The sequence below is a fragment of the Cyprinodon tularosa genome, unplaced genomic scaffold, assembly GCF_016077235.1.
Source record: "Cyprinodon tularosa strain WSP-4 unplaced genomic scaffold, ASM1607723v1 ctg696, whole genome shotgun sequence".
NCBI classification, from domain to species: Eukaryota; Metazoa; Chordata; class Actinopteri; order Cyprinodontiformes; family Cyprinodontidae; genus Cyprinodon; species Cyprinodon tularosa.
This window is the reverse complement of record NW_024039447.1, coordinates 288,598-311,836: the sequence shown is the minus strand read 5'-3', so window position 1 is coordinate 311,836 and position 23,239 is coordinate 288,598. Positions and strand designations below refer to the sequence as shown.

Here is a 23,239-nt window from a genome sequence, read left to right as displayed (position 1 = left end):
CAACTAACCAAAGGCACCAAAAGGGTCATCAGAAGGCAGTATGGTGATGACAGCACGTGTGAGCTCTCCAAGCAGAGCTCCCCCGGTTGTTTGGTTGATCAGCTCAATTATAAATGTCTCTTCCAGCTCGGGGACCAGATCATTAATAACATAGACGGGAACAGATTTGCTAGATTCTCCCTCTAAAAGAACCACGTCACTCGAGGCCACACTGTAGTCTTCGCCTGTAAGAGGAGACACCAGCACACCATCATGCTCAGGTCTGCCTGCCCCTACAACAATCATTTTGATTTGTTGTTCAATACTTACTGACTCTGGCGGTCACAGGCACAGCTCTGAATTTGACAGAGACATCGGCAAAAATCCCTCCAACTCGTGTGACATTTATTATGGGTCCAACATAGTGTTCAGCTACACTGACGGCTGAAGTGGACAGCTGAAGGATTCCAAAAGCATCGTCGCTTGCCTCCACTATCACCTGGGCAACAATGTCAGCCTCGGGGCCAAGAGAGGGGGAAGTTGAGACTAAAAAGTAAAGAAAGTGAATATTATATGCATTTAACATGGTACAGTTACAATAAATACACTATGGTGTATTGGGTCACACACCTGTAAACTCACATTTAAACTTTAGTGATATTCAAACTGACATTGTTTAACTTCATATACCCTCTCTACATCTCTAACAGCAATTAGCCAATTAGGAAGGCTCTGTAAAAGGTTTTGGGAATGTGTTTATGGCACACACCATTCTGATGAGACTGTAAGACCTACCACATTATCCTCCCTACTTACTTTAACTTGGTTATTTTACCTCTAAAAGTTGACTTTTGGATATTTGACAGAAATAAAACTTCTGAACAGGACTTATTGCACAGGTAGCATCCAATCATGGTACAATGCTGAAATTAAATGTCTTGGAGAAAGAACCAATACTTTCAGCCAATATTTTAAAAAATATATAATCACCAAACTTACTGGGCCTTTTCTGGTTTCCTTTGAGGAGCTCAACACTAAACAGTTTGACGAACACAGACTCATCTCTTTCTGGATCCTCATCATCAAGCACTCTGAGCGTGATATTAGCCACAGTCTGATTGGCCGAAAACACAACTGAATCAAGGAGGGACACAAAATCCCGCCCTTCAGTTGCTCGGCCAATTCCTGGGGTTCTATAAGGTGCCAGATCGGCCTCTTTGAGTGTCCCATATGTGACACGCACCTGTGTTAATAAAACATGAATAAATTCAGCAATATGACAAAACGGGCGCATATGGAAATGTTTGTACAGGATTTGTCGAAGGTAACTGGACACACCTGACCCAGAGTTCCTTTCAGTCGCTGGATAGTGAGGGAGACGGGTCCATCTGCTTCAGGAAGACGAACAGACCTCGATGCATTAGCAAATACAAAAATGCCATAAGGATGATCACTGGCAAGCACAGTCAGAGTGGCAGATGTTCGGGCACCCAGGCGACCTTTCGAAACATTAACTAGAGACACAGTGTAGCTCTTGTCCAACTCTGGGATCTCATCCTGTGCGACATCAATCAGTATATTCTCTGAGATCTGCCCCATTTCAAAGGAGATGTTCCCAAACCTACTAAGGACCTCTCCTTCAGAGCTGGGATCAACTTCCCAGTACACAGTCACATTAGAGAGATTTCCAAATGACCGGTCCACCTGTTAGAGAAGAGTGAACCAAAGAAGATAATTAGGTAAGTAAAAAACAATCTGCATGTATTCTATAGAAAGTCAACTGTGTACTTGACTAACCGACAGCGGGATGGAGTTCAGCCCATCCTCTGGTTCTGTCCCATTGACAGATAGAGATTGAGGACTGAATTCAAACACCCCATGAGCATCGTCAGAAGCAGCGATTGTGACAGTAATGCGAGATGCAACTCCCAGGCTGGCTGTGTAGAAAATGTTACACATTTCAAATTATTTTCTATAATTCATTTGAAACGAAAGGAATGAAAGAAATATCCACTCATAGTGCCACAGTGGTGGAATTTGTCCTATGCACTTAACTCATACCTAAGGGAACAGTGGGCTGTCACATTGCTCTCTAACCAAAGGAGTGGCTTCAGTTCAGGTCTATTGATGCTGTTCTCCATTTTTTTAAGGTTTGACCCATTAAGGTAGTTTTCTGCATTGTAAGGTTTAACCTTTAATGTATTTTACACCATTTCAGACTGTTACATCTACAATAAGAGGAATACCTGTCAACTAACCTGCTGCTCACAAGATATTTTCTCCTTTTGCTAAAGCTTTACAACCAAAATGGCCAGAAACCCAGATTAATTGCATCTCTAATTGTTTTGAGAATTACTTGGTTTAATCTAAATTTTCAATGAGACAATGGGGGAGCCTACAGCTTAAACAAATGGGTATCCTCTTCTTTGCAGCCCTATTTGCTTTTCCCATGTCAATCTTCTTAATTACTTCTCACTGGGGTCACAGTGCAATGTAAAGATCAAGCACACTACAAACAGCAAACATGCCTAAAGAATGTAATGATAAAGGAGAGGAGAAGGATAAACAATGAGGAGTAAAGGAAGGGAAACTTACCAGGGTGGTTTGAGGATGGAAGGAGGAAGTCAAAATCGCTTTCCCCACTACCACTCGCTTCGCTTCGCAGAAAGTGATCAGCTATTGGATCACATCCATGGATTACGAAGCGAAGGGTGATGTGCGGGTGGGGGCGTTCACACCAGATCAGAACCACAACAGGAAGGGAATTGAATGGAAAGCAGGTAGGGGTTGTATGTAGGTGATCATACATGTGGGTTTATGATAGCACACAGGGGCACAGCAAACAGAAAACCACAAAGGTACAGGACACATCATTAGTTCAGACTGTTTATGTTTAAAAGCACTTAATGTTAAGAAAATCAGACTATGGTTTAAATTTAATTTTCTAACCTCCACCATCGGCATTGTAGAGCTCCACCCTAAAAACCTTTTCTAGTTCTGGGACAGGGTTGTCCACAATGGTCACATTGATGAACTTCAACCTGTCACCTGGGAGGAATTCTAGGACACCCTCTGAGTCCTGATGGGAAAAACAAAAAGTAGGAAAACTACATAAACATCCCACATTTTGCCTATGTTTACTTCTAGATATATCAGTGTAGGTGGATTAGTAAGAGACAAATTGATAAAAACCTCATAGTCTTCAGGGCTGGATGCTGTTAAGGGGGTTGTTCTGTACCCCACCATGATTTTTCCTAATAGGCCTTGGGCTCTGGCCACTGGTAGCTGGATCTGACCATCCTCCTCATTAACAGTGATGTGTGCAGGTTCTAAAGCTGGAGAGATCAGACCCTCCTCAGGTGGGCTTATCTGGAACTGCAACAGCCCTAAAGGAAAGAAGAGTAAGAGAGAAGTAGGTAAAACATGGAAAACAGCAAGGAGAGGTCTTATCTTACAAAGTAAGCAATGGTTTAGATGTGTAACCCATCTTGAGAGTGAATACCATAAGGATGGTCACTTGCTGTGACAGTGACAGTATTAACAGAGTTATTGGGATCGATGCTGGCTCCGCTGGTGGGTGTGGAGCCCGGCTTCCCATCAGCTGACTCTGCTGACAGCAGTGCAACCTGAAAAGACTCTGCCAGCTCTGGGAGGTTATCATCATACACCAATAAGTTCAATACCTGAGGGACATATTGGGAAACAGTTACAATTAGGGTTTATATTTCAAATTCCAAAATAAACACCAGTCGTTGTGTTTATCTTTCAGCTTCCCATAAGACATCCACTCCATACATTTCAAATTTCTACCAGGCAACCTCTAGGAGGAGCTGTTTATCAAGAAACAAGACACCCAGGCTGTGGACCTTCTGTTAAGGTGCACAAGAGAAGCTTTTATAAAGTTAAAATTTCACTGTTCTGATATAAGCATTTCCTTAACACCTTTTGTGTAGATAGTGCACAAACAACTGTACTTTATTATTTACAGTAAACTTAGATGGTCTTTGCCAACATACTGAAGAGGTGACATATTGTGAGATTCTTACACAGACGCACCTCAGAGCGCTGTCCAGGCATGAAAAACACAGCTCCAGTTGCGTTCAAAAAGTCTTTGTGTGCTGGGCTGTCACTTTGCAAGCTGTCCAGCTGAGTAACAGTGTAGTTCACAGAGACATAATCCAGAGATCCCCGCAAGCGCTCAATCACACAAGATATGGTCGAGCCTTCCTCGGTGGTCTGTTGGGAAATGCATCAATCACACTTTATATACAGTTTTATCTTTTAGTTTGCCTCAGTATGTTAATAATAAATGAGAATGTCTCATTCTCTAAACTAAAAATCTACCGTAACATCTCTGGTAGAAACTATTTTCTGTCTCTACATAAACAGAGGAGACACTCAGGCTCTGATGGAATGCCATCTCCAGTCCCGCCATGGGTAGTATTGATTAAAAAAAGGAGCAGGTTCTCCTGTTTCCAGTGAAGAAATGACCGGATCGACTTCTAAAGGAATGCCCCCTCTAGCCTCACCAGCTGTCGCTCCACCTGAGATGGTACGCCACAGGAAGTGCATACGTCTAATAATATGAAAAGGAACAGTATGCACTCTCCCTGCAGCCTCACATACATAAAATATGCAAAAGCACAGGTATTGACACCCAGTGGATTTACATATTGCGCTTCCATGTATTTACTCTAAAGACAATATATGATATAAATGTCAGCAAGGTCCCTTTAAAGAAATTATTTTACTTCCTGTACTTTTTTAAAATGGTCGAGCACAATGCAATGGGTTTACCAAATGACATTTTAGAAAGGCAAACAGCCAATGGGAATTGGTTACCATAGAAATATAAATATTTTTTTTGGATAATGACTGCTTTTAGAGACAGCCAGTCATTTCAGTGGTGTTGATCTGTAACTCTCATTACGAGTGATGAGTGAAAATGATTATCTCAGGATTCACAAGGATGAACCCTGTTGACCTTTGGTAAATCAAAAATGTTACCATCACCAATTTTAGTTGAAGACAACAACTGGACATAATTTCAAAGATTCATATTATAATACAGAGATGGCAAAAGTACTCACTTTCCGTACTTGAGTAAAAGTACAGATACTTGTGTCAAAAAATACTCTGGTAAAAGCGGAAGTACTGATTAAACTTCTTTACTCAAGTAAAAGTAACAAAGTACAGGCTTGTAAATTTACTTAAAGTATAAAAGTAAAAGTAGAAACCACTTTTCATGCCGTTGCCTACATTTTAAATGGATGTCTGCCAATAGGACTAGATCTCCGTTGTGTTCATTTTCAATCATCTCGTCGTCCATGCTACTATGCTAACGCCACCGCCACCAAGCTGCAATGATTTGCCGCGAATGAATACCGCCGAATCTGTCGATTCATCTTGTAGTGGTGCGTCAAATGCAACGTAGATTCCCATCCAATTAGATTGAATTTGGTATTGATGACGTGAAAAATAATAATGGTAACTCCATTGAAATGATTCAAAACAAAAGTAACGAGCCAATTTTTAAAAATGTAAGGAGTAGAAAGTACAGATATTTGTGTAAAAATGTAAGGAGTAGAAGTAAAAAGTCGCCATAAAAATAAGTAGTAAAGTAAAGTAAAAATATCAGAAAAATCTACTTGAGTACAGTAACGAAGTATTTGTACTTCGTTACTTCCCATCTCTGTTATAATATCAACAAACATATACATGGTGGAAGAAGCCCCGCCGGCCAAAATCAGCCCTTAAAGGAATAGTACACCCAAAACATGATTAGCCTTCATTTTCTACTCACCCCCATGCTGAACAACACTCTGGAGTACTTTTTTGATATCTCAAATGCATCTGGAGATCTGGGAGGCTTCATGCTGTCTGCTGACATTCAAATAATGGAGGTCTATGGTGCCCGAGGCAGAAAGTTCCATGAAAGTCCACAAAAAACGTGTCAATATTCCTCCATACTGCTCGTCCAATGTATTCCAAGTGTCCTGAGTAGGTAGCATCCAGAATTTACTCGAAACGAAGTCATTTAGAATGTTTTTAGAGCATAAACAGTAGTGTATAGGATTTCCTGAAAGCGCGCACCTGCGCGTTCATGACGCTACGGAAGCCGGCAGACCAAACCAGATGAAAGTGCGCATTCAGCGTCTGCTCAGCCAATAATGCAAGCGTAGAAGAAGAAATGTGCTGTTTACCTGTGCAAAGAAAGAAACAACGAAAGAAAAATGTCTGAGGACTTCAGTGTTGAGGAAGAGCATGAGTTCTTTGCCGAGCTGAATGCGCACTTTCATCTGGTTTGGTCTGCCGCGGTTTCCGTAGCGTCGTGAACGCGCTTTCAGGAAATCCTATACACTACTGTTTATGCTCTAAAACCATTCTAAATGACTTCGTTTCGAGTAAATTCTGGATGCTACCCACTCAGGACACTTGGAATACATTGGACGAGCAATATGGAGGAATATTGACACGTTTTTTGTGGACTTTTATGGACCTTTCTGCCTCGGGCGCTGGGCACCTCCATTATTTGAATGTCAGCAGACAGCAAGAAGCCTCCCAGATCTCCAGATGCATTTGAGATATCAAAAAAGTACTCCAGAGTGTTGTTCAGCATGGGGGTGAGTAGAAAATGAAGGCTAATCATGTTTTGGGTGTACTATTCCTTTAAGCCCAAGCACCCCCTTTCAAGGGAGATGCAGCTCTTTTGCAACAATAATGAGCTTGTAGCTCACTAACTGTGAGACTAAGACACAATTATCATATGTCCAAATCTTCACCTGAGATTCCTCTACAAGACTATCCAATTAATTCTTATATCCACCGACCAAAAAGTGCTCAGAAAGCCAAAATGAAATTTTTGACCCAGTTTGTGTTTCAGAGGGCCTGGTTTCAATAACCCACGTGATGCTTTGCTAATGAAAGCAAACAAGACACGGAATCTGCAGAAAGTCATTAGCAAAACTCTGATCTTTTGTAACTGGCCAGTCAACAAATTCCTCCAAAAACCCCAGAAAAGCACATCAAATCTGTCCTACATTTGTTTTGTTTTTTTCATCAAAAGATGTTATCATCCAAATGAAAGTCTGTTTCTGGAATACGCTCAACCAATAGCTTATTTTCAGCAAAATGTTACTTTTTCTCTCTGTATTGCTACAGCAACATACCCATATTTGGAAGCTGTTCCTGTGCATAAAGCACAAATGCCTCTGCTACTCTCGTGTGTTATTCGCTGGAGCTTCTGTGTTTTGTAAACTGATTCAAATCATTGTTTTCTTTAGAATGTGAACTTTCCAAAGAGCTCTGAAGCGCCATGATTGGACAAATGTTTGTTTTTAGAGTTGCCCGTTTGTCCTCATGCATTTTTATCAATTTAGATTTGTGTATATAACGTCTTATTACAACATGTAAATAATGAGTGCTGAAAAAATAACGTGATATTTTGGAGGAAAACTATTTTTATTACCAAATATATAATATATATTTTATATATAAATTTATAGTAGCATTCAAATTTTTTAATTTCAAGAATAAATTCAAAATTTCAGATATTATGCCAAACACAGACACAGTAGTTGTTCACCTGGATTTTTTTTCAATCTAAGCATCTATAACTTGTCAGTTGCTTGTTAGATGGATGCCAAACTTACGACATATGTATCCAAGTTGTTGTACTTGCAGTTTATTATGTTTATTTCTTTTGTTAAAGGAAAATCAGAAGTTTTTATATGCAAAAATCTTTTTTTTTTTTTAGGCGTTATCTTTTTTTTTGGCTAGCTAAATCTTATTTACTCAGGCCCAGAATAATTTACTTTCTTTCACTTCATCCTCCAGGACCTTTATATCAGTTGATAACAAGATTAGCAGTTTAGGCAGTGTAAAATGTGTGAAATGCTTTATGAAGTATGAGTATGCCTTTGTTTGGAAATTGAACTGCGAGCTTAAAAGGTTAAAACCTTTTGGCCTACATGCAAACAATTACGTGTGAAAGCTAACACTGGGCCTCACCTTCAACACAGACTAGATGGTGAAGCCAGCAATATGATGACAGGGATTCTGTTCTTCAGCCCCTGAGGTGTTATAAGGTAAGATGCTGATCATGCTGAAGGTACATAGAGCTATACCAAAAGAACAGCTGCTATGCAGTATGACTGGGTTCAATTTTACAATTCAGCAGCACAACATCCCTAAAAATATGACAGCTACAGCTAAAAAAAATTTTATACTTAGATTACTCTCTGGAAAGTTACTCTAACTTTCCAGATCTCAATCCAATTAGGATACATGACAAAAAAAAAAAATTGCTTGGTTAAATCAGAAAAAAAATGTTGTTCATAGACACTTTGCACCCTCTCACTTAGAGCTATTTTAAAACAAAGAATGGGTAAGAATTACAATTTTTTTTTATGTGAAAAAGCTGGCAGAGACATATTGCAGAGGACAAGGAAATGTATTTTGATATCTTCCACATTGAAATCAGCTAATTATTAATGAACACATCAGACATTTTATTTTTGCATTGTTTACCTTCCATTGTTATGCACTTTTTTTAGTTTATCTTTGGGTCAAATTTGTTAGGTAAGTATAAAGCACAATTATAGATTGGACAATTGCAGAGATTGCTTTAAATACTGATCATCTGCAATGTTAATGCCTTACACTTACATCAGGTATGCAGTCCCCAGTGAATCCAAAAAGCCCATTTGCGTTGTCACTCTTCATAATCCTCAAAACAGCCGTGGGTCTGGGAAAGGGAAGGCGTGCACCACCATGCACATCCACCAGCTGCAGATAGAACACCTCCTCTCCCTCTTCCTCCTCATCATCCCTGGTTTCTACGATGAACGACTTCTGCCTCTCATCTTGGCGGTACCGCAGGTAACCTGAAATGTTTCGCAGGTCTGCTTTAGCAGGCTGAGAGTGGAGCTCGTGGATCTGGCTGCGGTTGAGCCTCATGTGGTACAGGCGAACATCCTGGAGAAGGCCGGTGTAGCGCTGTTCACCTTCGAGGTCTGAGCCTATGAACACTGAAGCTGGTCCTACAGTAGAAATACCAAAAACAGTGAAAATTACGTAATGCTTTTAATATAATCCAAATAAACATATTCTTTTATAATTTACTATCAAAGAATCTACAGTTATAACAAAACTTTACAAATAAGAAGTCTTTGCCACTTACTGAAAAGTAATCATCTAAATACATAGTGGAGTTTAGGTGTGCATATTGTAAATCCTTTATTGTCCCACAATGGGGAAATTCACTCTCTGCATTTAACTCATCCAATTGGCTGCCACTGTTGGTGCCTGGGGAGCAATCTGGGGTTGGGGGTCTTGCCCAGTTACCCAGAGTGGCAGTCCATGGGTCTTGAACTCAGAAGCTCTGGGACACAAGCGCAATGCTCTAAGCATGCTCTAACGCACCACTACCAAGGGCCCATGTTGCATGCTTACCAATTTTTAACTTTTGTAAATTGATATTATAAGATAAAACTTGCACTTAATGCATTTTTAGCTCAAAACTGGGCTTTCCGTATATCAAGCCAATCCAATTATTAGCATTTTAATAATGATAATAATTATTTGAATGTGTCAAACAAATAGCAAGGGGCATTTACATTAAATAGACCTTATAATAAAACAAAGTAGGTTGGGTTTAATGTACTACATTAAGACCACAAACAGAATCTTAATTAAAGCTACCAGATGCCTGGGTCCAGCTCCTTCTCATTATTCATTTATTTACTTGCACCACACACATCTCTTAAGTCCTGTACTTGTACGCAAGAGGCAAACATGTTTATCTGCAGTGAAACGCAACTTAAATTTCGCACAATGCAGTACATCAAGTTTCCTTGTGTTAACTAAATAGCACAGCATAACAACTTATCTTTTATGTCTCTTTGGTGACTGTTTATAGTAATAGAGGCACAAGGTATTTCCCCTCTTAGAGCCTTTCGCAAAGCACAGGCCATTGTCTGTAGTAATTAGACAGACTATGAAGAGAAGGAGATGCCGACTGATTTCTCTGAGCTGTGACAAAATCCAACAATGCGCAGGCTGTGGAGCCACTCAAGCATTGCAGAGCCCCGCAGCTCAGAACAATGAGGCAGCAACTGAAAGGTGGTAGGTGGGTGTGTGGGTGATGGAAGTCCACATACAATAACTGTATATACACAAACTAGACTTCCAGCAGTAGCTGAAAAAATAGAAGAGTTAGAAAGCACTTATAGCGGTTGCTTTAGTTCTTAATGAAACATTTTTAACATTGTGAAATAATTGTAAAGAAATATGTATAAGTAAACAAACACCTTAAACAATTTCCTATATCAACCACTTGCCATGGTGTCTTTATTAAGCACCACAGTCTAAGGTTCCATCTTCTCCCGCTTATTCCAGCAGCTTATAGAAGATGGATGGATGGACAGATGGATGGATGTAGTGTTTTGTTTATTTTTACAAGTTCAAATGAATTTGATACCTCGTCACTGACTTTTACACCAAATGTAATGGTAAGAATCATATTTAAATAATCCAAAGACTTACAAAAATCATCTGGATAATGTAAGAGAATTCTGTTAAGATCTTTCACTTTATATTGATTGACAACATGGATGCTATTTACATTGTGAGTGGCAGATTTTGCGCATTTTCTGACTAACTGTAGATTTAAAAAATAGGTCTTTTAATAAAGTTGCACAAAAGTAGATTTTGAAAAAAAAATGTGTTTTCTCTAGAGGCATGTTGGCTGCTCACTCAGAATGAAATAACAAAGCAAGGCTTCAGCAGATTCTGATCCTTATGCTGAAATGCCATTTAAATCTATTGCAGTTTTGGTCGTTTTTCACTGGACTGTTTTGAGTCCTTAAATAAGCAACATTTTAATGAAGTCCTTGACTTTCTGTCGGTGAAAGAAATATGTGTTTGTATTCTTTGAGTATCAGTAATGTAAGAGAATGCAGATCTCTAACACCCAGCAAGTGTTTCCATAAAGTGAACAAGCCCTTTTGGCAGTGATGAGAAAAGCTATTAAGCTTTGTCACACCTGATCATCCTGAGAATTTATACAGTAGAAGAAAAAGATCCCAGCGTAAGACAATAAAAATGTTTCCTACAAAAAAGATTTGAGCTATTTTCTAGACTCAGTTATTACCAAACCAACTCTTAGGGTTCACTTGTTGCTTTAAGACAATCAGTTTTTAAGTTTAGCCAAAACATTTCCAGTGGATCCAAGTCTGGACTATGCCTTTATCTGCAGTATTGCCTTGTAGCATTGTCTGTTTATTTCCAGGATCACTCTACATTTAGCTAAGTCTATATTTTTATCAGCTACCCTTACCCCCGCTTAACAGATATAATCCCCATATCTGTTCAGGTTTATGTGTGGTGTTAGTAGGTTATAAATACCTTTTTAGGGTACTGTAAATGTTGCAGTAGACTACTGAGATCCCTTCTTTACAGCACCATTATTTCAGAGCATGCATTTCATAGTAATGATGATCAATAGCAGACAAGAAAAACACAAGCACTTCAGAAAATATTCAGGGTATTTCAAAATAGCTGTTGAGAAAAGCAGCATACCATCATTGATGCCTTCCCCTTTGATGCTCCTCAGGCCTCTAGGTATAGAAGTCCCATCCAAGAAGAACTCAATAATTCCATCATCAACAGTAATGATGATATGTAGCCATGTATTTTCTTCCACAAACTTCTCTGCTGTGGCCCTTGCCACTTGGGTATTATTTGAACCTATAACTGTGTAGTACAGCATCACGGTAACATGTGATTCATTGCAGTGGACTTTTACTCCATAGTACAAGCTTCCATTGCTTGTTCCTTTGGACACTATGAAGCCATCAGTGTTTAGTCTGGGTGCCAGCCAAGCTGAGAAGGTGAAGTTACCAACGGCTGCAGGTGCATCTTCAGGGGAGATGGTACCGTAAGCTCCTGGAAGGCCAGAGAAGAACCAAGTGTCTGTAGCTGAGTGGTGTCTCCTAGCATGAGGCCTGAGCTGGACCTCATTTGGAAAAGAGGCTTGCAGCAGCAGATCGTTCATGAGAGGAAGACCTTGTGGGAATCTTGCAGACACTATCTCCCAGGAAACTCGTACAACGCCAAAAGAGCCCTGCTGTCGGAGTATGGTGAAGGAGGTAACATCCGACATATCATTTTCATCAAGCACATCCTCAGCAACTTCTTGGTCCAAGTTGTCCAGAGAAATGGCAAAAACACCAAATGGGTCATCGTTGAAAGGAATAAGGACTGAGGCATTTAGAGAGGTCTCAGCAAGTCGCCCCCCTCCCCCTGGGTAACCACCTGAAAGAACACAAGCATGGAGTTAAATAATATTCATTTTATTTTAAACACTGTCTGAAATCTTAAAGTAATGGACTCAGATCCATTTGTTTAATAAATCTGAGCTAATAATTACCTGAAATATTGACAAGCCTGAGGACGAAGAACTCATTAAACTCTGGACGTTTATCAGAGATGGCCTCAAGGCTGATAGGTTTACTTTCCTCCCCAGTAATAAAGGTGATGGAGCCAGACATGTTTGCAAACTCCTGGTTTTCTTCGAGAGGTGTAGCTGAGTCATTGGCAAACAGCTGCCAGAAGACAGTAACATTACCAAAGTGTCCCCTTGCTCGTAGAACACTGGACAAAAAGAAGAAAACATTACAAGGCATGACCAACTAAGTTAAAAAAAAATGTAAACACATTTGTTAACATAAACGTGAAGTGAGGAACTGTTTCTTACAAAAAACTGTTGGTCTTGCCTTCTTCCACAGGTTTTTCTACACTTTCTAGAGAAAAAACTCCATTGGCATCGTCATTGGCCTCAATCACCACAGTAGCTGTGTCTGCACCATAAACCACAGCATCGCCTGTGTGCACATTGGGTTAGATCAGAACCTAAATCAATGTACCGTAAAAGTAGAAATATAGACATGCTGATAATAAACCAGAGTCAAAGCCAAAAAATAAATAAAAGTTAAAATGGGGTCTGAAAAAAGGGGTTCCATAATTAGGCCCCTTTTAGAGTTTTCTAAAAAAATAAACAAGGCATACAAAGTTACTTGTAGGCTATATTTAGCTAAAATTACTTTTTCCCATAACTGCTCTGAAAAGACCACACAGCAAGTTGCCAGACTATGAGCACATCATACCAACCGTGTAACCAAGCAATGCTACTTGCAATTAAGCAGGCAAAATAAAAAGTGTAAAGCCTCAATGAGCAGCTGGTTTGGGTTTAATACCAGAACTGCTGCAAACCAGAGGTGACCTAATACTCATTATATTCAAAATAATATAAAGCTCACAGCTTTATGTATTGTACTAATAACTTGGTAGTTTTTATCTACACTAACATAAGCCTGGAGAAAGAATTTATAAAAGAGAGGTATTAAAGGTGAGCTAATCTAAATAGCCACATTTATCCTGAGTAAATTTAACAAAGACATTTCATATTTTTAGAGGGCCAACACTTACACATAATTCCAGAAATACACTATATTGCCAAAAGTATTTGCTCACCTGCCTTGACTCACATATGAGCTTAAGTGACATCCCGTTCCTAATCCATAGGGTTCAATATGACGTCGGTCCACCCTTTGCAGCTAGAACAGCTTCAACTCTTCTGGGAAGGCTGTCCACAAGGTTTAGGAGTGTGTTTATGGGAATTTTTGACCATTCTTCCAGAAGCGCATTTGTGAGGTCGCACACTGATGTTGGACGAGAAGGCCTGGCTCTCAGTCTCCGCTCTAATTCATCCCAAAGGTGTTCTATCGGGTTGAGGTCAGGACTCTGTGCAGGCCAGTCAAGTTCATCCACACCAGACTCTGTCATCCATGTCTTTATGGACCTTGCTTTGTGCACTGGTGCACAGTCATGTTGGAAGAGGAAGGGGCCAGCTCCAAACTGTTCCCACAAAGTTGGGAGCATGGAATTGTCCAAAATGTCTTGGTATGCTGAAGCATTCAGAGTTCCTTTCACTGGAACTAAGGGGCCAAGCCCAGCTCCTGAAAAACAACCCCACACCATAATCCCCCCTCCAACAAACTTTACACTTGGCACAATGCAGTCAGACAAGTACCGTTCTCCTGGCAACCGCCAAACCCAGACCCGTCCATCAGATTGCCAGATGGAGAAGCGCGATTCGTCACTCCAGAGAACGCGTCTCCACTGCTCTAGAGTCCAGTGGCGGCGTGCTTTACACCACCGCATCCGACGCTTTGCATTGCACTTGGTGATGTATGGCTTGGATGCAGCTGCTCGACCATGGAAACCCATTCCATGAAGCTCTCTGCACACTGTTCTTGAGCTAATCTGAAGGCCACATGAAGTTTGGAGGTCTGTAGTGATTGACTCTGCAGAAAGTTGGCGACCTCTTCGCACTATGCGCGTCAGCATCCGCTGACCCCGCTCCGTCAGTTTACGTGGCCTACCACTTCGTGGCTGAGTTGCTGTCGTTCCCAAACACTTCCATTTTCTTATAATACAGCTGACAGTTGACTGTGGAATATTTAGGAGCGAGGAAATTTCACGACTGGATTTGTTGCACAGGTGGCATCCTATCACAGTTCCACGCTGGAATTCACTGAGCTCCTGAGAGCGACCCATTCTTTCACAAATGTTTGTAAAAACAGTCTGCATGCCTAGGTGCTTGAATTTATACACCTGTGGCCATGGAAGTGATTGGAACACCTGATTCCAATAATTTGGATGGGTGAGCAAATACTTTTGGCAATATAGTGTATATGTATATGAACTAAAACACATCACCTTAAAAAACTATTACAAAATATGTGTTTTATTTGGATTTTATGATACATCAACATGATTGCAGAGAAATTTGGTATGTTAGAACAGGAGGTTGAAAAAAAAAAACATAAATGTAGCTTTTAAAGAGATTTAAATATACAAATCTTTTATAGAAACAACTTAAAGTGTGTTGCAAAGGTTCAGAGGTACACTGCAAAATACTGAAATATATGCAGGTCAATTATAATCTGAGTAGATAAGACAATCTGCCAATGAAATAAGACGATTTACATAAAAAAAAAAAAAAAAACTCCAATACTTTTTTTCATGTGCATTAAACTCCAATGATCTTATTTCAAAAGCAAAATATTTATTCTATTGGCAGATCATCTTATAGAGCTGCTTAAATTACGGGCTAATATGCTAAATTTAAGATATTTTTTTACTGAATTTTGGATTGGTTTTTGCAGTGACATATAGAAGAAAGTGCTCAGTTTAAGATAAGATGAAAGTCTAACTGTCATGCATTAATGCAAATATACTACCAGTTTAGCAGAAACAGCTTAATCGCTATGAGTTAATGAAAAGAGCTAAACAAGAAGAAACTTGGTCAGAGGCGACAAAAGAAGCTTGAATATTGTACCCACCTGTGGTGTTATATAAAACAATGTAAAAGGGTTCATCTGTTTCCGGTATGTCATCGTCTTCAATAATCACTGAAATGTTTTTCATCCATTCTCCCACATCAAACACTAACAATGTGGTGATTGTTAGAACAGTAAAGTCATCTGGTGAGGCGCTACCAAAATCCACTCGATACTTCACAGTAGCCATAAAGTCAGCTCGACCCGCCCTCAGGACCGTGAGATTAGCAGCGTCTCCCTCAGCAACACGCACAGTGACTGGTTCTGAGATGGGCAAGTTAGTTTGAGGAGAGGAAAGATGGATAAATTATTGGAGCTATTACATATAAATATTGAAGAATTTTTAATATGTTAGCTGTAATGTTACCGGAAAAATATATGGGGTCATCGTTCTTATTAATCCACAAATTGGCACTAAGTAAGTCTCCCAGTCTTGCTCCACCAGTTGCATTGTACAGTGTAATGGTGAAGTTTTCCTTGTCTTCTGGAATCTTATAAAAACAGAATAATAATAAACATTAAAAGACATTTAGTTAAGAAGTCTACAAGATTTTATAGGCTAAGTCTAAGAAGTTACCTCATCAGGTACAGAGGAGAGGGTGAGGTTTTTCAAGTACTCTCCTTCTTGGAAGGTAATGTTTCCATGCACAGGCATTACATCTCCTGCCAGAGCTGGTTCCAGGACCCACAACACTGACACTTCCCCAAAGTGACCCCTATTCCTCACCACAGGGTACACAGCTGAAAGACAAACTATGAGTTGTATTGCCAAAGGCTCATATCATCTTGAATATGTTTTCTCTGCAAAATGATTTTTATTAATTCCCCTTCCCCAATTCCCATTCTCTTTGTTCAAACAGATTCAGTGCAGATAATAGGTCTGAGCATTAAGGAGAATCCACCTTCCATGTAAAATTTAGCTCATTAGCTCACTTACCCTGTTGTGGTGTCTCTCCTTTGCTCTCATCAATGGTCATTGTAAGTCCTGACTGGATAAACTCAATAACTCCAAAAGGGTCATCATTGTTGCGGACAGTAATGTTGACCTCCCTGTGGTCGCCTAGACGACTTGGCGGAGTACTGTGGCTGCTGAGTACCACAGAGAATGTCTCATCGAGCTATATGAACATACAAGCAGGTGTAAAATAGAAAAACATGTTTTAGGACACTACTGCCAAATTAAAGCCATCTCATTTCCAACTATTGCCTAACCTCTGGTATTCCATCAGGCTTTGCAACCAGGGCCACCACCACCTCTCTCTCCCCAGGTTTAAACTCAAGGATGCCTGTAGCTCCATAGAATTCAGCACTGCCTGATGGTGACACTGTGTATCTTATCAACTGTTTCAGGAGTTGTCCTTGAGCTCTGACCACACGAAGCTCCACAGCTTCACCCTCCTTGGTTTAAGATGGACAGACCAGAGAAAAATTAATGAATATCAGCTAATACTTAAACCAAGAGGAACCTCTACAATCCTAATGCCAACATAAACAGTCTTGGTATATTTTCTCATGATGAAATTATAATAAAATCAAACAAAATTTCTTAGGCAAGAAAGAATTTGGATTATCTCATCCGCACAGGGTGATATAGACTTAAATGTAAACATGTACGCATTCATATTTCAACGTAGGTACCTAAGCATGTTGTAGAAAAACAATATCCTGTCTTTGCCTAACAAGTTCTCATCAATTTCAAGTAGAGTTTTTGCTAATATTCTCATCAAAAATAGTTTTTCTTTTGGTTGGAGTCCTAATTCGACTTTATGGGAATTCGACAAATTTCTAATAGGGTTGAGGTCAAGGCTGTACCAAGGGCAAGTAGCTACGGTTGTTTTGCAAAGCGATTAATCCGCTGATTTTTTTCCCGATTAATAATTGGACAGTAAAAGTTATTTAAAGATTTTTTTTACAGACTTTTCTACTTGAGTTCTGGATAGAGCACATTGACAGACGAAAAGGCTTTTAATCTTAAATGCAAAATATTTATATATGTTATTACAATTTTCATATAATTATTGCTCTAAGAGGGTTGCTCTGTCAGCTAAAGGCGTGTTTTAAGGTCTCTATACTCCAGTTAATAATTAATCGATTACTAAATTAGTTGATGATTATTTAAATTATTGTTTAGTCAAGATTAATTTTAGCTGTAGCATTGTTAACAAAATAAATCCTCATCAAAATGGTGCCAGCACCATGTTGGGCAGCTGGTACAGTAATGTAAGGGATGAAAGCCTTGCCCTTATTACTCCAATCATCCTTACTGCTTTTTCAGCATAAAAGAGAGTTAGAAAAAAGCATTTCAATTATTGTACAAGTTAATACCATGAAACAAACCAATTTAAAACAGCTTTACCATTTAAAATGAGAGCAAAGAACCTGATATAAAGCTCACAATTTTAATCACAGCTATATAAACAATCTAGATTGTCGATAATAAAAAGTCTAAATGAAAATCACATCAGATTTTAGGATGGGAGAATGTAAACTTCTAACCTGACATGGAGATTGCTATTTCTTATGTTGCTGTGTTAAATTTAACCTTACGTTGACAAACCAAGGACCTCTGGAGAATTGGGAAAATTCAAACACTCCGCCAGGATCATCGTTCTCCATGATAACGATCTCTCTACTGGTGAAGCCTGCTTTCAGGATCTGATTCTCCACGTTAGTCCTACAAATCAAAATTCATGAATATAAAGAGAAACAGACAAGACTAGTAACAGATCATACAGAGAGAATACAAAAAGATTTGCTTAATACAAACTGGATGTTTCGAGTATTTTGCATTTCCAGTTTGCAGAAACCTCTGCCATGGCAGTCTGCTTTTTACTACAACCTAAATTTGTTCTTGTTTTTATTTCAACATCTTAAAACTCCCACAACAGCACCTAAAGCTTTTTATTGTAAACTTCTTAATGCATTCCTTGTATTGTCTGGTGCACATTCATTATTAATTCCATATGCTGACCCCCTGCTGATTAAACCACTTTTAATAACAATGTCAGTCAAGTATTTGTGTGTCAGTATGTGGGTATGTGTGTGAGTTTCTATAACTCCAAAGGGGTGTGTTTATGTGTGCATGCTAAGAAAATTGGAGCCAAGCTAGCATACTATAATGAGCATCACAAAGAAACGGTTTACAAAGAAGGATTTAAGCACTTCAAACAGTCTCAGCCAATGAGCTGCATGCATTAAAACACCATCTTTAAAAACTACATAATCAAGGCTGGTTAAATTAGTGCAAAACACATACTCTCACGACAAAAAAACTCTGTTTGATTACGTTTTTCACACCATGGCAGCATTCCCCAATCTATTCTTGCCCCCTCTACATTCCCTTCCCAGACCAATACCCCAGAAATCCAGAAGTAGGCACTTGTCTGAAAAGAGAAGGACTTTATTCAAGTTACACAAAGGGCCCAGGTTCACTCCACTCTCCACTTACCCAAAGTACACTATAAAGTGTGCAGCCTCCACCCTGCAGGAGAGGAGTGGGAGGGAGAGAAAGCCATGGTTCTCATCAGACCACAGGCTAAAAGATGTAACAAAACCCCCATGTCCACCAAGCACACGATAAAAATGGCCTTTTAGAAACTCTATGAAACACTTCACTTTCTATTTTCTTCTGTATGTCCAAACAATATACACATTTATGCCATGCATGCAAACTGGCCAACTTTTAGCTTGATGGACCATGACTGGCTTATATTGAACCCGGAAAAAAAACAGGGCACATATTCATGAAGAATCCTAAAAACAGCTTTTGGTGATCCCATTTTAGAAAAAAAAAACATTGTAGAATTTCTTAAACTCTAACAATGTTTCAAATAGATGTTACGACAAAAGCTTCCCACACAGCACCAGAAAACATTGTTGTGTTGTAAAAAATGATGTTAATATCCTTAGCCTGATTGGTTATCTAGACATTGTTTTGTGTGATGTTATCTTTCTTTGGCTTTTGTCTAAGGACCAGCGCAAATTTCCCGCAAAGAAAAAGACAACAACACACGTAAAAGTCTGCCTCTTTCGCCATGAATTGCCACCCAATGCCATCTCTCTACCGGGCTCAGTCTAACGTCTTGTTTTTGGTTATACAGTTTAAGCAGTCAAATCTCTTTAGAGCATTCGGTCTTACAAGACACAAACAGATATTGTGAGGTGTGCACTTCTAAATCCTGGGGTTTCTTCTTACAGTTTGAGCTGTAGCTGAGAAAGATTGAAGACATCGTACAGCAGGTGCCAGCCATTACAAACATAGGAATTTCTGTCAACTCCTTGCTTAGAGTTGCTCTAAGCAATCATCTGTATTAGTCTTAAGCTAAAATTTCTCAGCAGACATTTTATGATGGAAGCTTTCTAAAATGACCATGAAAATCTTTGTACAGGGCATGAGTTTTTTCTGTTCTTTTTATTCAGATCGACTGGCAATAAACCAAATTAAACCAATTTAAAACCAAATTAGATTTTCTATAACATGTCAAAATATGTTTCCAAATATTCAGGCTGCAGGAAAGCAGGAATAAAAGTAATTTCAATAAATAACAGGAATTGAATATTTTGGCTTTTTTAAGTTAAGAGTTAAGCAAATTTCCTAAATTCTTAATAAATGCACTGATTGTGAATATAGGACGCTAAAAAGCAGGTAAAGCAATCTTCTATTGCAATCACTCTCAAATCTGAGCCTTCCTTGCAAAACATGTAAATCATGACCATTCATAACTGCAAGTCTATAAATAAATAATTTAAAAATCTACAATTATTTTTAGAAATGTGTTGCAACTGAACATAATCCCAACATTTTGTTTGGTGCAATACTATAATGTCAAAGAACAACAACTTATATATACCTGTCCAGGGTGAGAAGCAAGGTTTCATTGACCTCAGGGATATCATCAGCCATGATGGTTAGATTAATAAAGGCGTCACTTTGCCTCGAGAGGAAGACAACAGAGCCATTAAATGGTGCCAGATCATCAGCAGTTACATCCTTACGACTTGCACCAATTGGCTGAAGGCTCCAGAACACCTCAGCCTGACCATCTGTCCCATCCCGCCGCAGAGGGAGGCTAACCTAGAAACAGAAAAGTAAAAAAAAAAAAAAAAGCAAATGCATAAAACAATAAATCTCAAAATATCAGTTTTTTGTCAATTTTATAAAGCAAAAAAATCAAAACAATAGCAATACACATATCTTACCATGCTGGTATTGCTGTTCTCTGGTTCATAGAGCACCACTGTAGTGTTATTTGTGAAGCCGATTTCCCCATTAGCAATATCAGGGGTGACAGTCAATGTCAGGTTAAGAGGTCCCCCGAACCTTGGGCTGTTTGAAGGAATTGATGGGGTGATATCAACCAGCTCCAGTGTATTTAACTGGAAACAAGGGAAAAGATTCAATTTACAGAAGCTGATGAGCTTATATAAATGTTGATAGGATATCATTGCACTGGCCTGCTAAACAATATTAGCTTTTACTGTAATGCTTTAATAAAAGTGCTCTATTCACTTATTACCTAAATAAACATCTAGCTGTAAAGCTTCTTAACTGCGTTTGTGTGATTGTTTACATTTCTATAGAACATCAAGTAGGGTTTTCTAGCAGCTGTTGCTCATTTTTAGGGTTAGTGGTTTGTTTAGACGGCCGGGCAAATCCCATAGAGCCTTGCCAGACCTGAGTGCCAATGTATGCCAACTATTCACACATGCAGATGAGGCCCTTAAACTTTGGATGACTTTTATTTAACCAAAAGTACAAACCCAAATGGAAGTAATGCATTATTTTTAGATCTGTAACCACTAAATTGCAATTCTGTTCCATTTTTAGATACCTGAATATGGAAATGTGCTCCATTTTGCAGAAAGGCATCATTCCGGATAGGCAGTATAACGTGGACCGTCCGTTGATGAGAAAACAAAACATTAACAGACCTGCTAACATTCAGAACCTGGTCTTGGGCCAGATCAGGGTCCACTGGACCTGCAGGAATATAGTGCGCAGTCAGGGCCATGGAGACGTTACCCAGCATGCCACCATCTCTCACAAAATTGAGAGAGAGGAATCGTCCCTGGGGTTGGCTCTGAATACTCTGTTCCTTGGCTGGGTCAAACCGGAAAAGTCCATAAACATCGTCGCTGTCCTGGATATAAAACACCATCTAAGGGAAAATTTAAGAAGGAAGGAATACAGGTAATAAATGAGAAAAAAAATGATTCAATGAATTATCAAAAGCAAAGATTTCTGTAATCAATACATATAGGTATATTTTCCCACTTAGTTCTAAGTAGGATAGCTGGCTGATTTAACATGAATTACATCAGAGTAGTGTTGTAGTCAAGACCACACCAACCTACACCAAGGAGTAACAAGACAAAGCCTTTTCAGGACAAGACCATATAAGGTATTGGTCTTGAAATGTCTTGGCATTTTCTCTGTCCTCGGTACTCCTAGGTCTTGGTTGGTGTGGTCTTGAATGCAACACTAGATTGGAGGAATTCAGTGAATCCCTAAATTTGATCTAAATAATTGGATAAAGGCTCTGGCCAATTTTATTAGTGAATCTCATATTTATCTAAACTCCCAAAAACTCTATCATTGAAGTGTATCAGAAATGTTTGGATTTTTTTACACTTTATAGTGGCGATCACTTCCTATCTCTGTTATGTGACCTTCCCTACACACGTTGCCTAACAGCTTTGAAAATGTGTTAAAATGCACAGAGAGCACTTGAAACACCTAAATATAAGATGGTTAAAGTAAACAGCTTCCTTTATGAAAATGAGGAAAAACTATAGTATTTTTGTGATTCTGTATATGATATCCAAAATATCCACTTAGGCTCAAGGGACCTTTATTTCTATAGCACATTTCAGTGGCAAGTGGCAAATAATTAGAAAGCAGAAAATGTAAATAATTAATGACAATAAACCTAAATAATATTAAATAACATGATTATTAAAAATAATTAAAAAGAGGACATTTGGACTGAAAATTGTAAGATAATGTTTCGATAGCAGTCAAAGGCCACTCTATACTAATGCATCTTAGCCTTTTTACAGTTTTCTGGGAGTTAATTCCAGATTAGTGGAGCATAGAAGCTAATAAATGCTGCTTCTCCATTTTTGGTTCATTTTGTCCCATATTGCGACTTACACCTAAAGCTTATAGTGGCACATGATCTGGATCATAACCAAATTCAAATAAAATATTAATTAAAATCATGACCATAAAAAAACTAAGACAGACACAAACTCTCCTAAAAACATAACTTCCTTGGAGGAAGTAAGTAGAGCCAGAAGATCTGAGAAGTCTAGGCATTAGATTCACTGATAAAAGTTCTGCAATGTATTTTTTTGAAGCTATTAAGTTATTTCTAAATTAATATAAGTTGTTAAAAGTCTATTCTTGGAGTTACGGGGAGCCAGTGTAACCATCGGAGAACTGGGGTGATGTGCTCCACTTTCTTAGTTTGGGTGAAGATGTGAAGCTATTAGTAAAAAATAACATTAACCAATTACCGAACATTATAGCAGTTTGCTTCAATATAACATCTATTATTGTTTAAATAAAAAGATTTTAGTATTATTGGAAAGATAAATCGGAAGAAAGATGTAGTAGACATGAAGCAACTATTTACTGTAGTTAAAACTACAGGATTTCTTAGCATGGACAGTTAGAATTAAATTTAGCTACAACCTGGCTCATTGTTAAAAATAATTAAGAAGTATCATAAAAAAAAGTTTTTAATTTTGCTTTCAAATGGGTATACAGCTATGTATATCATTCTCCATAATATGAAAAATTACTTTTAATTAAAACCTTAAAACACTTCACATCAACATTTCACATGTCTCTA

General features: G+C 38.8%; 1 protein-coding gene across 1 annotated transcript in view; it reads right to left on the bottom strand.

Moving 5' to 3' along the window:
* Window positions 1-23,239, bottom strand: part of adgrv1 (adhesion G protein-coupled receptor V1) — an 80,912-nt gene that overhangs the window by 28,071 nt on the left and 29,602 nt on the right. Inside the window, exons 10-32 of the mRNA XM_038268173.1 lie at window positions 21,215-21,541; window positions 20,583-20,759; window positions 20,234-20,457; window positions 17,931-18,057; window positions 16,596-16,781; window positions 16,321-16,501; window positions 15,961-16,136; window positions 15,751-15,874; window positions 15,387-15,647; window positions 12,737-12,863; window positions 12,410-12,633; window positions 11,560-12,294; window positions 8,647-9,020; window positions 4,036-4,215; window positions 3,482-3,662; window positions 3,172-3,365; window positions 2,929-3,058; window positions 2,575-2,655; window positions 1,777-1,916; window positions 1,318-1,683; window positions 979-1,222; window positions 310-525; window positions 9-224 (exon numbers count right to left, since the gene is read on the bottom strand). Coding sequence (XP_038124101.1) covers window positions 9-224; window positions 310-525; window positions 979-1,222; window positions 1,318-1,683; window positions 1,777-1,916; window positions 2,575-2,655; window positions 2,929-3,058; window positions 3,172-3,365; window positions 3,482-3,662; window positions 4,036-4,215; window positions 8,647-9,020; window positions 11,560-12,294; window positions 12,410-12,633; window positions 12,737-12,863; window positions 15,387-15,647; window positions 15,751-15,874; window positions 15,961-16,136; window positions 16,321-16,501; window positions 16,596-16,781; window positions 17,931-18,057; window positions 20,234-20,457; window positions 20,583-20,759; window positions 21,215-21,541 — 5,191 coding nt within the window. The remainder of the gene's footprint in view (window positions 1-8; window positions 225-309; window positions 526-978; window positions 1,223-1,317; window positions 1,684-1,776; window positions 1,917-2,574; window positions 2,656-2,928; window positions 3,059-3,171; window positions 3,366-3,481; window positions 3,663-4,035; window positions 4,216-8,646; window positions 9,021-11,559; window positions 12,295-12,409; window positions 12,634-12,736; window positions 12,864-15,386; window positions 15,648-15,750; window positions 15,875-15,960; window positions 16,137-16,320; window positions 16,502-16,595; window positions 16,782-17,930; window positions 18,058-20,233; window positions 20,458-20,582; window positions 20,760-21,214; window positions 21,542-23,239) is intronic.